This window comes from Trachurus japonicus, chromosome 4 (genome assembly GCF_045865225.1).
Source record: "Trachurus japonicus isolate A0001 chromosome 4, Traja_1.0".
Taxonomy (NCBI): domain Eukaryota; kingdom Metazoa; phylum Chordata; class Actinopteri; order Carangiformes; family Carangidae; genus Trachurus; species Trachurus japonicus.
The window spans coordinates 18,585,057-18,598,935 of NC_140910.1; the positions used below are offsets into that span (position 1 = coordinate 18,585,057).

At 40.6% G+C, this 13,879-nt stretch overlaps 1 protein-coding gene across 1 annotated transcript; it reads right to left on the reverse strand.

Moving 5' to 3' along the window:
• Positions 1–5,343: 5,343 nt before the first annotated feature.
• Positions 5,344–11,936, reverse strand: lpar3 (lysophosphatidic acid receptor 3). The gene is made up of 3 exons (XM_085774460.1): positions 11,595–11,936; positions 9,996–10,750; positions 5,344–6,372 (listed from the first exon to the last, which is right to left on the reverse strand). The coding sequence occupies exons 2-3, from the start codon at positions 10,735–10,737 to the stop codon at positions 6,044–6,046; spliced, it is 1,071 nt and encodes a 356-aa protein (XP_085630586.1). The 5' UTR covers positions 10,738–10,750; positions 11,595–11,936; the 3' UTR covers positions 5,344–6,043.
• Between the last annotated feature and the right edge of the window lie 1,943 nt (positions 11,937–13,879).

Genomic DNA, 13,879 nt, shown 5'->3' on the forward strand with positions numbered 1-13,879 from the left:
AATTGAGAACTTACCAGCAGGAAATAAAGGCCGAGGGACGCTGCTGTCCAAAAAGCCATGAGGAGGTTTGTTGCTGTTGCCAGAGCTGCTCTAAACTGACGGACTGAGTGAATGACCAAATCTGTGTGTGTGTGTGCGTGTGTGTGTGTGCGTGCATGTGTGTGTGTGTGTGTGTGTGTGTGTGTGCAATCCCCTTCCCCAAATGTGTGTTCTTAAAGACTCCTCTCCAATCTCCTTTGACCCTAATTGTCCAATCAGCAGAAGAGACGCTCCAATCACGGTTTGAGAGTGTCGTGTCCTCCTTTCTGAGGAGCTTCGGCTCACCTTCACCGTCCTACAGGTCAGAATCAGTCGGTGGTCTCTGCTGCACCTAAACTGACCACCGCACGGCTATGTGTTTATATTATACAGGAACTGTTTCAGTCTTAGATCAGACCTGGCATAATTTATTTCAATCAACTTTTGATTACATTTGATAAACATGAATTATAATTGCATTCAGGGCCGGCCCCTGGCATAAACACTCTATGCGGTTGTTTAGGGCCACAGCCGTTAGGTGGGGGGCCACATGATCAGAAAGGTACCGGGGTTCATTCAAGTCATTTAAACATCCTGAGGTCTGCACGTGCACGCTATGAGCTTTATATGTAATGTGAAGTCAATATTCAGCTTCTTTTATCTCACATTTGAGACATTTGGTGAAAATAGAACGGCAGAATGACAACATTTGTGCTCAAAAAGTAATCTTACAAAATTTCATTTTAGACTTGTTTTCTACACTTATATAGGATTACTGTATTCATATCCTATTTCAAGCACCAAAACAGTTCATTTTCATGACTGAAGGTGTGTTTTCACAAGGGATTTGAAATTTTTCAAAAAGCAGACCTCAAATTTCCAGCATTTGGCCTAAATTATTTCTTCATACAGTGTTCTAGGACAAATTGGCCTCAGTGTGCTTACAGCGGAGGTTCTAATATTTAGACATAAAACACTTGAGTATTGTTACATCTGCAAGTATCTTAAAAAGATAAATAGAAGAAAATATGTAAAAGTCGAGAAAATGGCCTCAAGCCTCAGAGGGCATAAACATGTCTGTATTCAGTTTTAACCAGTGATTTGGTGTTTGTGCTTAGAGTGCAGGGCCACAAACAAAAACCTTGTTTAGGGCCACCAAAATCCTAGGGCCGGCCCTGATTGCATTGGCATTTAGAGTCGGCCACCATTCAGGATAGATTCTAGTGGTCGGTAGCCTTTTGGTTGAGTATTTCTTGAAGTTTTATTGTTTTGTTTATTTATTTATTTTCAGTTCAGCATGTCATACAATTAAGTTTTATACCGATATTATAACAGTTTCCTAAATCTTTACAACTTTTGAGAAACATAGACATATCTTTGTAAAGGAAAACAAGCTTCTCAAATATTGTTTGGCCTGTAGAGCTTTGAGTGACATTTCACAGTCTGACTGATTTTGCTCAGCTGGAGGTTCTTCAGTTATCATACAGTAATTTGAGTATGGCACTTTGGTTAGATGATAACATGAAGTTCACTGAACTCATTCTCACATTCACGAAACCAGAGTGAGACAACCTTTGCTTTGTGATATGGTGGACTATCCGTAAATGCACAACAACAATACTCAGCTGGGCTGTGGCAGTCAAACCAGGACTGATTGGGATCAAGGGTCACAAAGTGTGTCGAGAAACATTTCCCACATCAGTTTTACCACCAGCACCAGTCTGTGGCTACTGTTGACAAAAGGCAGGTTGGGATTCATGCTGTGTGTATCTGTATCCGGGAACCTTACGAAATAGATGTTTGACTGAGGATTTTTATTACTGCTGTTGAATTAGTCAATCTTAAAATTATGTATGATTAAAATCTGAGCACCTTTATGACCCCCTTGCTTAAATGGCCCATGGGATATTTATATAACATCATATCCTAATGAAAATTTCCATCTCTGCCTTACATGTGTTTGCACTGAGATTAAGAGCAAACCAACAGCATTTCTGAACATCTGTGAAATTTAATTGGCTTTTCAAGAATGCATAATTACAGCACAGCTATAGAAAAAGGCCCGCCACACCACACAGTTTACAGTTTATGTTTTTGGGAACGCAAAACCCAGACAGGCCGGCAGCAGTCACGACAGGTCCACAGACGGCTCTGCTGAGGACATACAGTACTCGTTACAATACGATGCCTTCTTGATAGGAACCACATGACTTTAAACAAGTCAAACCTCGACCTGAGACATAGTTTTCTATTAATGTACAGTGGACAGTGTTGAACATTTACATTTGTCAAAGGATCCTAATTCAGTTCAGGGTATTAAAGATTTTACTACAGAAAAAAAAAACATTTTAACAGGAACAATAGCATGTCGACTTGAGTAAATTACAGAGAAGGTTTGAAACTAATGGGATTCAAAGGCTCTTTTGAGGGAATAGAGGAATGTATGCAGAATATATTAAGAGCTCTTCTAAAAAGAAATTTACATTTAGATGTACAGAATATGCTGTGTGTAAGCCATAGAACATGTGTTGACATTTTGCCTTTTTCCATGAAGTTTTTCAGATGGGTAACATTTGTAGCCACAACTCACATGGTGTTACGCTGCTGTTGATGAAAGAAACCTGTTGAAATTACATTAAAGCAGTTTTATGGGGTAATTTTTTTTACGTACGATGTTGTGCCTCCCACTTTAGAGTCACTTCATTTTCTCGGGATCTTCAGCCAATTAGGAGACTGACTGAATGGAATCAAAAGGTCCCACGTTAATTGCCCCAAACAGGGTGAATCACTGTGAAGTAGCCGCTGTAGAGCACCTGAAATCTCAAGAGACGGTACTTCATCAAGTCACAGTTTATTTATCAACTATCGACTGCCACGCGAGTCACATAATGGGAGTGTTGGATAATCATCTCAGTGTTCATTTTGGTAATGTTGACATCTACTGCTGTGCAGGGCTGTTGTATAGGGGAGAAAGGTGATGATAATTCTAGGGGCCCAGCGCCCAGTGGGGTCCATAAAAAACCCCAGTAGTCTAATCTTTGTATGACTGAATTATTCTGCGTAAGACCCTGACTAATACTCATAGTACACTGTAAAAACTCAACATCTTTCCAAGAATATTTGTCTTATTTCTTGTCCAAATGTCTCATTTCTAGTCAAAACTAATCTCTTTCCACTTAAAATAAGACTCATTACCTAAAAATTTACTTGTTTTTAGATAATTTTCACTTAAATTCACAATAAATAGAAAAAATCTGCCAGTGAAAGTAAGTTTTTTGTGCTTGTAATAAGGACGAAAAACTTGCTCCACTATCAGATTTTTTCTACTTATTCCAAGTGAAAATATGCTTGAAAGAAGTAAAAAGTGTCTAAAAACAAGCTACTTTTAATATGATGTGTCTTATTTTAAGTATAATGATATTTGTTTTGACTAGAAATTACATTTTGACTAGAAATAAGACAAATATTCTTGCTAAGATACTTGAGTTTTTGCAGTGTAATGCTGCATTAGCATCAAAACAAAGAAGGCTAAATAAAAAACGATAATACATACAGTAGTCTAAGAAAAAAAAAAGGAAAAGTTAGGGGGAGGGGCCCACTTTAGTATTCTTTAAGGGGGCCCAGAATTCCTAGCAACGGCCCTGCTGCTGTGTAGTTTTAGGGTTACTATCACAGTCAGTTAGTTTGTGACGTTTATGTTTGACTGAGTCGGGAACAGTCAAACAGGATTTACAAGTCACCTGATGCTTTGGTTGGGACATCGTACTACATACATACAGTGCCTTGTGGTTGGCAGCAGGTGCTTCATTTTAAAAGGCTACAACCACTTCAGCACCTCCTCTAGCATGCTCACGTTGAAAATGTTTGCCTACTGATATTTACTCTCTTAGTGTGACATGTTTGCACGCTGGCTTTATGTTAATTATCAGTAAACACAGCTGAGACTGAATTTGTCCTGAGGGTAAGGTTGATCACAAAATTACAGCCCTGGCCGGACAAATTAAAATCCTGAGGTAACAATGGCATTACATCGTTCATTCTGACTGAGGAGGGTTAAAATGTCTGCATCATGGTGATTAATTATCAAATAGTCATATAGACTTATTTAGGGCTAAAGAGAAAGACAGCAGATTATAAGAATGATGAGCTATTTTGCCACACGAGGGAAAACACAAGAGAAACATTGAAGTGTACTAACATCAATAGGATTCATCATCTCTTGACCATGAATGTTTAACATCTATCCATCCAATAGTTGTTGAGACATTTCAGTTTGGGCCGACACTGGCCATGACATCCACCCATAGTGGATGAATATGGTGAATGTAAGGAAATTAAGATCACGTCTCGGTTTGAATTTTACTATTATACTAAGACTGTTATAAGAAAATATTTGCAATTAATGACACCAAATGAGTCATGCTTATATTATATAGAGATACATATTATTACCATTATTATTATTTTGACATCTTTGAGAGGTCATGATGTAATATATAAATAAATAATATTACAGTGAAACTTGTGTCATGTCATATCATTGGGGGGAGATATCATTGTGATATTTGGAAAAAGACCAAAACACCAAACAAAAGCTATTAACAATTTCAGTGAACTTTTATGATTTTAATTAATTAATCAGTTATAAAAGTCAAAAACAAAAAAAACACAGGATATAATCATGAATAACCTTAATTCAGTAAAGGGAAAAACCTCTGAAGCTGTAAACCTGTCCACACGGCGCTCTCTTTTGTGGCATTCCTACACTCCCAAAACAAAAAAAACAAACAAAAAAGAGCTTTAAGGATGTTGTGTTCTTTACAGCAGGAGTGGCATAAATACATACAGCAGGATGAGGAAGAATCGTTTGAACCCTGTCAATGATTTAGCAACTTTAGTTGTCAGGGCAGATGAGGAACGGAGGGGGAGGGGTTGGTGGTTACAGCCGATACAGTCTATTCAGTCGTGTCCTCCTCGGCTCCCGCATTAGCCTGCACTGTGTATGTTGAGCTCCCTGCAGGAATCCAGTGTGTTGCAATATACCTTTACAACCACCCCTCTACTCTCAGGTGAGCAGCTGTTTCGTCAGCGCGAAGGCGGGCGGTGAGTTGAGGCGGATGTGTAAGAAATGCTACAGGGAGAACAAGTTTTCCTGTATGTGGTTGCTGCAGGCGGGGGTTTATCTGTATGTTTAGGTGAGCTCTCTTATTCTCTTATCTGTTGCCCACAGGCAAAACTGCTTCGCAAAGCAAAGGTGGGTGAAATATGTTGGCCTAAACACACAGGGCTCGCTTAACATGCTATACGTATATCAAACAGTTGAAATTAATTATCACAGGAGGTACAAGTAGACGCATACAGTACAGCAGTTTACAGTATTTTCATTCGCTGTGTTTAAAACCATGCCCTATTCAAGCAAACCTACAGTTTAGTTTTATAGTACCTGACTATAAACTAGTTATATTTCTTGACTAGTTCATCCACTATAAGAAAAGTATACTAGGGTGAAAGTTAAGCCACCCATTACATGATTTTTACCCCTTTCTGAGGTAAAAGTAGAAATGTACCGCTCAATACCTCATACTGTTTTTTTCTTGAGCCACTGGAGCAGGATGTCATCCAAGTTCAAATAACCCTCAGGGATGTTGATGAGGAAAACAAAAATGCACGAGGAAACAGCATCGGCAGTCTCTTATTCTGTAAAAATGAGAGTCATACCTACAGAAACTATAAAATCCTGACAAAAAAATGAACATGAAGTACATCTTTGCATCCATTTGGGGAGTTATTAGTGCATCAAGGGCTCTTATCTCCATCTCAGCACGACTTCAGCTCTACACTGAAGCCTGCAGTGTCTCTTCAAGAAACTACTTTTAATTGGAGGACAACAATGACTTCCTGGAGACCACCTGGAGACAAGCTGTGTTGTGTCTCTTTCAAGTCATCTCTAGTCTGTGTGTCTTCATAAGCTACATCCAGCCCCAGCTGGACACAAGTTCTGCAAAGTCCTGAACAAGTTCCACTTTCAGGTCTTGAGTATACGCTGATCATCATTTTTGATCTCCTCTGACGGGGGCTGGCTGGCGGCCGTGTCCTGACCAGAGCTGAGCGGCCTGGTGTTGGCCCTCGTTGAGCGCTGCCGCCGCGTACCGTTGCCGATGCAGCGCAGGAGGTTTTTGAAGGTCGTCCACATTTCCTCGTCCTTGTAGGAGTAGATGCAAGGGTTCATGACGGAGTTGAGCACGGCCAAGAGAAGCAGCCAGCGTTTTAATTTAATGACGTTGCAGCTCTGACAGTTGAGGCCGTCCAGCAGAAGAACAACCAGGCCAGGGGTCCAGCAGAACACGAAGGCCCCTAGAGGAAAAAAAATATAGAAAATCAAATGCCAATACATTTTTTGTGCTAGAAAATGATAACTTTTAAATTATCATAATTATTCATAGAGCAATTTCTTGGTCAAGCAAGTGGCCAAAGAAGTAACTGGTGTCAAGAGGTGTGTGAGATGCAGATTTGCAGATTTTGTGAGTGAGTCATTTGGTGGGAAACACTGCAGTTGTCTTCAAGAGGTAGCCCATGAGTTGGGGGATAAACAGTATCACATAAAGCATATAAGAATATTATACAAATCTTCACTTGTAATCTACTTGTAAACACTGACAATTTTCACAATGAATTATCGATAAAATAATTATTTACAACCCACACGCCTTGTTGCCTGTATATTGTGAAAATGGCACAGCCTACTGCAAAGTCTAACGCACTCTTCTACTGTCAACTGCTGAAACTAATATTATCTAAAATAAATCAGAATGTACATGAATAAAGCTTTAGCGCAGAATGTATTCGATTAAAAATGTGCATCACAAACATGCTCAGCACATTGCAACTTTTGTTGTTTGGTTTATTTTAACATTAACATCACATCTATTTGTGTGTGAAACAAGAATGTCTCTGTGTGGTTAATCAGTATTTTGTGTCCTGTGGAAACACTTTCAAGGCCATTGTGTTACTTGCAGCTTGTTTTTGTATGTGTTTGTGTTGTGTATTTGCAGTAAGTACGTCCATTTCCTTGTGTTTTCGTCAGCTGCAGTGTGTTGCGCTGTCAGGGCTGCCGTAGTATAATGTCATCCTAACACCATTTACACCAAACAGACACAATAAAGGAAATACGACGCTATCATTATGTTAAATGCTCAGTACTGTGTGTTTGGTAAATAACAAAACTGGTGACAGAGGCAGCTAATTAGCCATCTATTTCAAACATGTTTGGGCACAAAACAGAGCTACGACAAGTAGCTGAAAGAAAGCCACAAGCAGCAACTCGTCTGCACCAACCAGCATCTCTGCAGCCTCATTGCATGTGCAGAATAAAAACAAGTACTGTTCACTGTAGACACAAACAAGAGGTCTGGTAGAAGTCTTGATCTAAGATTTTTGTTTTTCTCTGCTCTAAGGCCTTGAAGTCAAAAGGTTCACCACATTCTTTTATAGTGAATTCCTATTTATATAGCTAGTCTTTCTTTTCTTTTTTTCTTTGTCTTTGATGAACTAGAAATCCAAAATAACGTGAACTGAATTGAAATGGAGTGAGACCCCATTAAATCAACTTCCACTTGCCGTTTTTTGATGTATTCCACAAGTTTAGAAGTGGAATTTATTTCCCCTTTAATCTCTGACAAAGAAAAAGCCAGAGTGGTTGTAAGGAACACAAGCATGTGTTCCTTTAAGTATTCATTCACACCATGGTGGTTGCACTTAAAGAATGAAAACAACATTTTGAATTGGCCTTCACTTCAAAAGCAAGGGCCAACACTCTTGGATATGTCACAAATAAAAGGCTGTAAGTTATTAAACTGAAAGAAAGAGAGTGATATTTTACCAAACTGTGAAGATCTGAAATTCAAATGTGAGCAAGAAAGCACAAGAGAAGTGATTCTATACACTGAGGTAAGTGAATAATTGATCAATAATTGATCAAAGTGCAAAGTTACACATGTGTGTGTGGCTTTACTACTCCAGTGTTTCTCTTGTACGCACAGGTCATGCACAGTGACTATGACCAACCAATAGAAATGTTTCTATTGCCTTAACTCTCAGATTTTACACAAAGCATGTGCGGGTTATGTCTGAACAGGTTTGTCCAGTTGCCGTTTCCGCCTGAGCAGACTGTGTTTCACCTGGAACAAGAGTCAAGTGTCTTTTTTTTCCTGATTAACAGACATCTCAGACCGGACATGACTACATGTCTATGCAATTTTTGATTTTCTTTAATTTATTCACTGTGATGTTCTCTACAACATCACATTAAAAGTGTTCAGATATTTTTTTCTTTTATGCATTTTAAACCATATCGCTTGTAAGCATACTACTGCATAAAAATTTGTGTCTGCAAAAGAAGTTTAACTGCCATCTTTTAATTTCTTTATGGTGCATCCACTCTTTCCCCTTCATTGAAGGTTTAACTACCAAAAATTTGATGTCTTTGACTTCAATGTGAAGTATATGTGTTGTGCATCTCAGGTTGGCTCCTAAGTTGTCGTGATTCCACAAAATCGTGGTAATACACACATGCACACACACACAAACAACCTGAGAATAAAATTGGGCAGAAGGAAAGTTTCACATCCTGCGCACAACAAGAAGTACGTATTGTTTAAACCCTCAAGGGGGATTTTAAAGACAACACTTCCACAAGCTACGGAGAACTGCATCTGAAAGCAATTGACCTTTTTTTTTTTTTTTTTTTGGCTGCAGGGAGGAGGCGACGTTCACTGAAGGCCAGTGTGGTGTGGTGTGGATGGTTCGCCACACAGGCTGAGGAGCAGTGTCCTTGCAGGGAGAGATAATTACACAGCACTCTGGAATAAAGTGTGTGCAGAGGCAGGCAGCTCCTACGCTACATCCAGTACAGTGTCTAGTAGCCATGTGTCTGGGCAAGCAGAGAGAGAGAGAGAGCCCCCATGAGACAAAGAACAACGGCTGATCGTTATCCTGCGGAGCGAGTGAGCAAAATCACAACAACCCACTCCTCCGCGTTTTGAATAATCCAGGTCGCTGTGTGAATGGTGAATAAAAAAACTAGTGTATTCAGCACTGGCATGAACTCCTCTATGCTGGTGAAGTTCTGCTGTTTCTTTTCTTATAGGACAATGCTGGGAGGGGAATGATTTGGGTACTGAGCCTCTGCATCAGTGTATCCTGTTGCAACACCTAAACAAAGAGAGCTAGACCAGGATATCTGACGGCCTCATGTGGGATGGAAATGCATGAGAAGAAAAGGGCGCTACGTCATTTTCTGTACTTTATAATTGTAGGAAACAGAGAATGAGCACGTAGTAGCGGCCCAGGCAATTACTGATAAGATAATGAATCAGAACAGTGATTAAGAGTTGAGGGGATCTCAAGCGCACGAATACCAAACATTCTCTCTCATTCCAGCTGTTTTTAGATCCGGTACACTGAAAACTTTTGAGTTTCTGATTGTTGGCTTGACCACACCAAAAATGTAAAGACGCCTCTTTAAACTCTGGAGACTTGAGACGGGTATCTCCTGCTACACTTAACATGGTATAAATTAAATGATCAATCTAATCTTTGCAAATGGAAACTATTTACTGCAGAGGGGCCAGAAGACTGAAACAGGATACACAGAGAGATAAAAGAAACTTCTCAATGACTCCTCTTCTAATTCCTGAAACCTAAAGTCTAAAATTGCTGATAAGCGCTCAATAGCTTTACTAAAAAACCTTGGTGTTTTGAGTTATCATCCTCAAGGCTTCCCACCATATCAGAACAACACAGATTACAGTCCAGTGTGCTCAGCACTGACTCAGTGAATTGGACTTTGTGACTGTTTTGAAGTTCACCACAGCTCTTTACATCCTACTAATGCAGGAAATGTTATGACGCACCGTTGTATCATCATTTTGTTGCATAGACAATTGGATTTTTTTTTTTCTTTTACAAGTGGTACCTACCAAGCACAACCATCACTGTCTTAATGAGCTTAATGGGCGTCCTCTTGCGGTTTATGGAGCCACTGGTGTGCGGCGTGAGCATGGACGTCTTCTTCTTGACGTACGCGTAGATCCTCATGTAGATGGCCACCATGACCAGGAACACCACCAGGTTAGACGCCGACCAGAAGATCAGGTAGCTCCTGCTGAAGATGGGGGCCAGCTGGGAGCAGTCGCTCAGGTTGCAGATGCAGTTCCAGCCCAGACTGGGCACGGCCCCCATGAAGATGGAGATGGCCCAAACAAGTATAATCAGCAGGGTCACCCTCCTCTTTGTCAGGTTGCTGTGGACTTTCCAGTTCATGACGGAGATGTAGCGCTCCAGTGCTATTACCAGCAGGTTGGACAAAGAGGCCGACAGACTGACGTCCAGCAGGCCTTGGCGGATAAAGTATTCTTTAACTGTCAGTTGCCGCGACACCTCGCCGGTGTTAAACATGAGGTACACGTACGCGATCCCCGCCAGGAAGTCTGAGGCGGCGAGGTTGGAGAGAAGGTAGTAGAAGGGGAAGTGAAACCTCTTGTTGGTGATCACAGCAGCTATGACCATGACATTGGAGACCAGGATGAAACAGCAGAAGAGTGAGCCCACCACCTGGACCAGGATGAGCTGAGTTTTGTCCCATCTATCTTCAGCACCAATGTTGGTGTAGAAGAACCCCATGGACTCATTATAATGACAGGTCTGGTTCTCCTGGGCCATCGTAGAGGCAGGTCTGTCAAACAAGAAAGAGAGGGGAGGTTCAAAATTGAGACTGCAACCCATGAATGCCTGCATTTTAATCTTCCAATTAATCACCACCTGTTAAATTGATGAAATTCTCACATATTACAAATTATTACAATAGCTTGTTTTACTGCTTCACCCATTGCTTTCACCCAAGACAAAGAAAGACAAAGTGCTGGCATTTGAGAAGCAAAATGTATCCTGCCTCGAATTGAACAAAGTTGCTAAACTATGTGAACTATGTGTTTAAAGTGCTTTGCAGGCATTTCAACAACTTGTTATTCAGTCTATTTTATTCAAAACAAAAACACAATGAGATGATACAAAGTCTGAGCTGAAGTGCTTCACAATTGCAGTTTCTTCAAGGATACATAACTTCAAGGACAAATAAGATTTAATCACTTGACTACAAAGGCAAGTGCACATAGCCTATGCCAGAAGCCTTCAAATGGCAGGAAGCTGGCGAGGAATAAAGTTGAAATCACAATGAGCCCCATTAATAAAGCTGAACACGATAGTGACCATAGTAACGAGTAAAAAACAATATGATCGAGTCAAAGAAGGTAAACAACACAGATGTGCTGCAACGCTGGTACATTTTACAGGACAGATTTTGAGGAGCTGTCTCTTAATTATTCCACCAACTTAACTTTACAACAGGTCTGAACAGCAGCAGAAAGACGGAGAGAGAGAGAAGAGAGAGAACTGAGATCTACCAGATCACAGAAAGCAATATAAAAGCAAAAGGCAGAAAAGGCAGAAACAAAAGAAGCAAACAAAGTGAGATCTAAGACCAAAGAGAGAGACAAGATCAACAGGCCAGGTGAGTTTACCTGTGGTGTAGTGGGGCTGTCCGCGGCGCGTTAAGTGGATCAAAGGTTGCCAAATGTTGCGTGTCCTCTCCTGAGCATGTTTCCCGTGTGTGAGCCCCCGACGGCGGACTGACTGACTGACTGACTGACTGAGGAGGGAGCGAGGGAGGGAGGGACAGAGGGAGGGAGGCGACGGCAGCAGCGGGACAGGGCACGAAGTGAAGTGGAGTGAAGTGAAGGCAGGCAAGTTCAGCGTCTTCACTTTAGAGGCGTCAGCCCGGTGACGCAGAGGGCGTGTGCCGGTCCCGGTGCCGGTCCCAGGTCAGTTCCTCCGTTCACCGCGCGAGGTCCGAGCAACAAGACGGTACAAAAGCTAAAACTGTGATTTTTTTTTTTTTAAACCTTTTTTAACCAATAGTTTTATACCTTTCGAGGTATTCAACTATTGGGTTGCCAAGGATTGTGAAACCTACTCCTCCAGTATGACACTTTTCCAGTGCGCGCTTTGATTCACTGATATCGCATTAATGAGATCAATCAATCAAAGGTCAATGATCAATGATCTCATTGATCATCATCTGGACTGATTTACATTGACAGCAGGAGCAGACTTATGGAGGCTGGGATTTTTTTTCTTTTTTTTTCTTTCTAGTTTACAACTTCAGGAAGTGGTAAATATTAGCTAAGGGATCAATCACAGTTCACCAATCATTTATTAATTTCTTTCTTTCTCACGTTTATAGCTGAAAACCTGGTTAGAGAGCGTGAAACCCAAACTTGCATCCACATCTGTTACTATTTAATCAAATATTGAACTTTATTTTATTCTTTATTTACTACATTTATCTGACTGTTGGAGTCTCTAGTGTTTTTCAAATTAAAAGTATCATGTGGCCGTTAGCCTATATTAAAATATCAGAAATTATAACACATCGCTAGAGGTTCGACTTTAGGTTCCCAAATCATTTGGCTCCTTATATTAAAGAGTGCCAGGTTTCAGTTGTCAATGAGTTGCTATTAGCTCAGTTTAAAACACACCCATTTCAGCAACTGCCGGCAGCCCAAAGGGATACATTTTCCAATATTTAACATGAAAGCGAAGGTTACAGAGGAGCACCCTTCAGCAGCTGGCCAAAGTGACTCAGTAGCTTGATTGCAGACCATGTCGTCATCTGTTGGGACACCCAAATTGGCAGCTTTGTCACTAAAACTCACCCTGGTTTACTATTATCTCACTCCTAGTCTCCTGTATGGTCATTTCATTTGAGGTCATTTAAGGCCCCTGGGGCAAAACAGGTGCCTGTTGTGCTCGTTTGGTAATCCAGCTTTGAACATGTTTTATCAAGTCAGTTTTGAACACAGAAAAATGTAGTGGAAGTTTACCAACAGACTAAAGTGCCACATAATAGGCGGATTCTCCTTTATTCTTAGTCATGAGTTTGGAGCAGCTCCTCTGTTCACGCTCAGACCTTCTGTGTTTACTCTCCTGACTTTAATACAGGGCTTATTTCCATTTTCCACAAATGTGTGTGTTTTCCACTTGTCTTAAGATCATGTTACCGATGTTTGTCGAACCAGACTAAACTCACAGATTTAATGAAAGCAAATCCTTAAAGTAAAAAGGATTTGATTTGTTCTCGTCTCTTTAGACTTGAGCTCAAGACTCAGTATGACACATGATATTAGTAATACCAGTGGGGTATTACCACATGTGAATAACACAGTGAGGTGCTCCCCAATGGTGTGTCAGCGCATTAACACACACACACCAGAGAGCCACCTGTACTCTCAGGTATTTTATCACATCGGATCGAGACTGCAATCAGACCAAAACATCCTTTGAATGACAATATAAAAGCGGCGTCTGACAGGTCAATGCAGGTATAGGTCTTATAGATGAACTCTGGCCATAATGTCAGATTAAACTCAAGAGTCTAATGACACACTTTCCTGATTTTTATCAGGTTACAAGTATAGCAGTCGCACTACGAGTGAGAGGGCATGCTCCAGCTTGTATAACAACTTAACTTGTTGGTAGATTTGATGATAACCATGACTCACACACCAATCCCAGCTGAAGTCATCCAAAACTCCCCTTTCTTTCTCAATCTCAGCCGAACTGTGAACATCTGATGACATTTACTCCTTTTTTGAGCACAAAAGAGATTTGATTATCTGTAACGGTTCACATTTTATATCAAGTTCCTATCACTGCTGGCAAAACACTGACCATGTAAATAATCTGGTCAGTCTACAGCTCTGACTGCTTACTTGCTTTTTTTTTGTATAACTCAAAGCTTATTGTG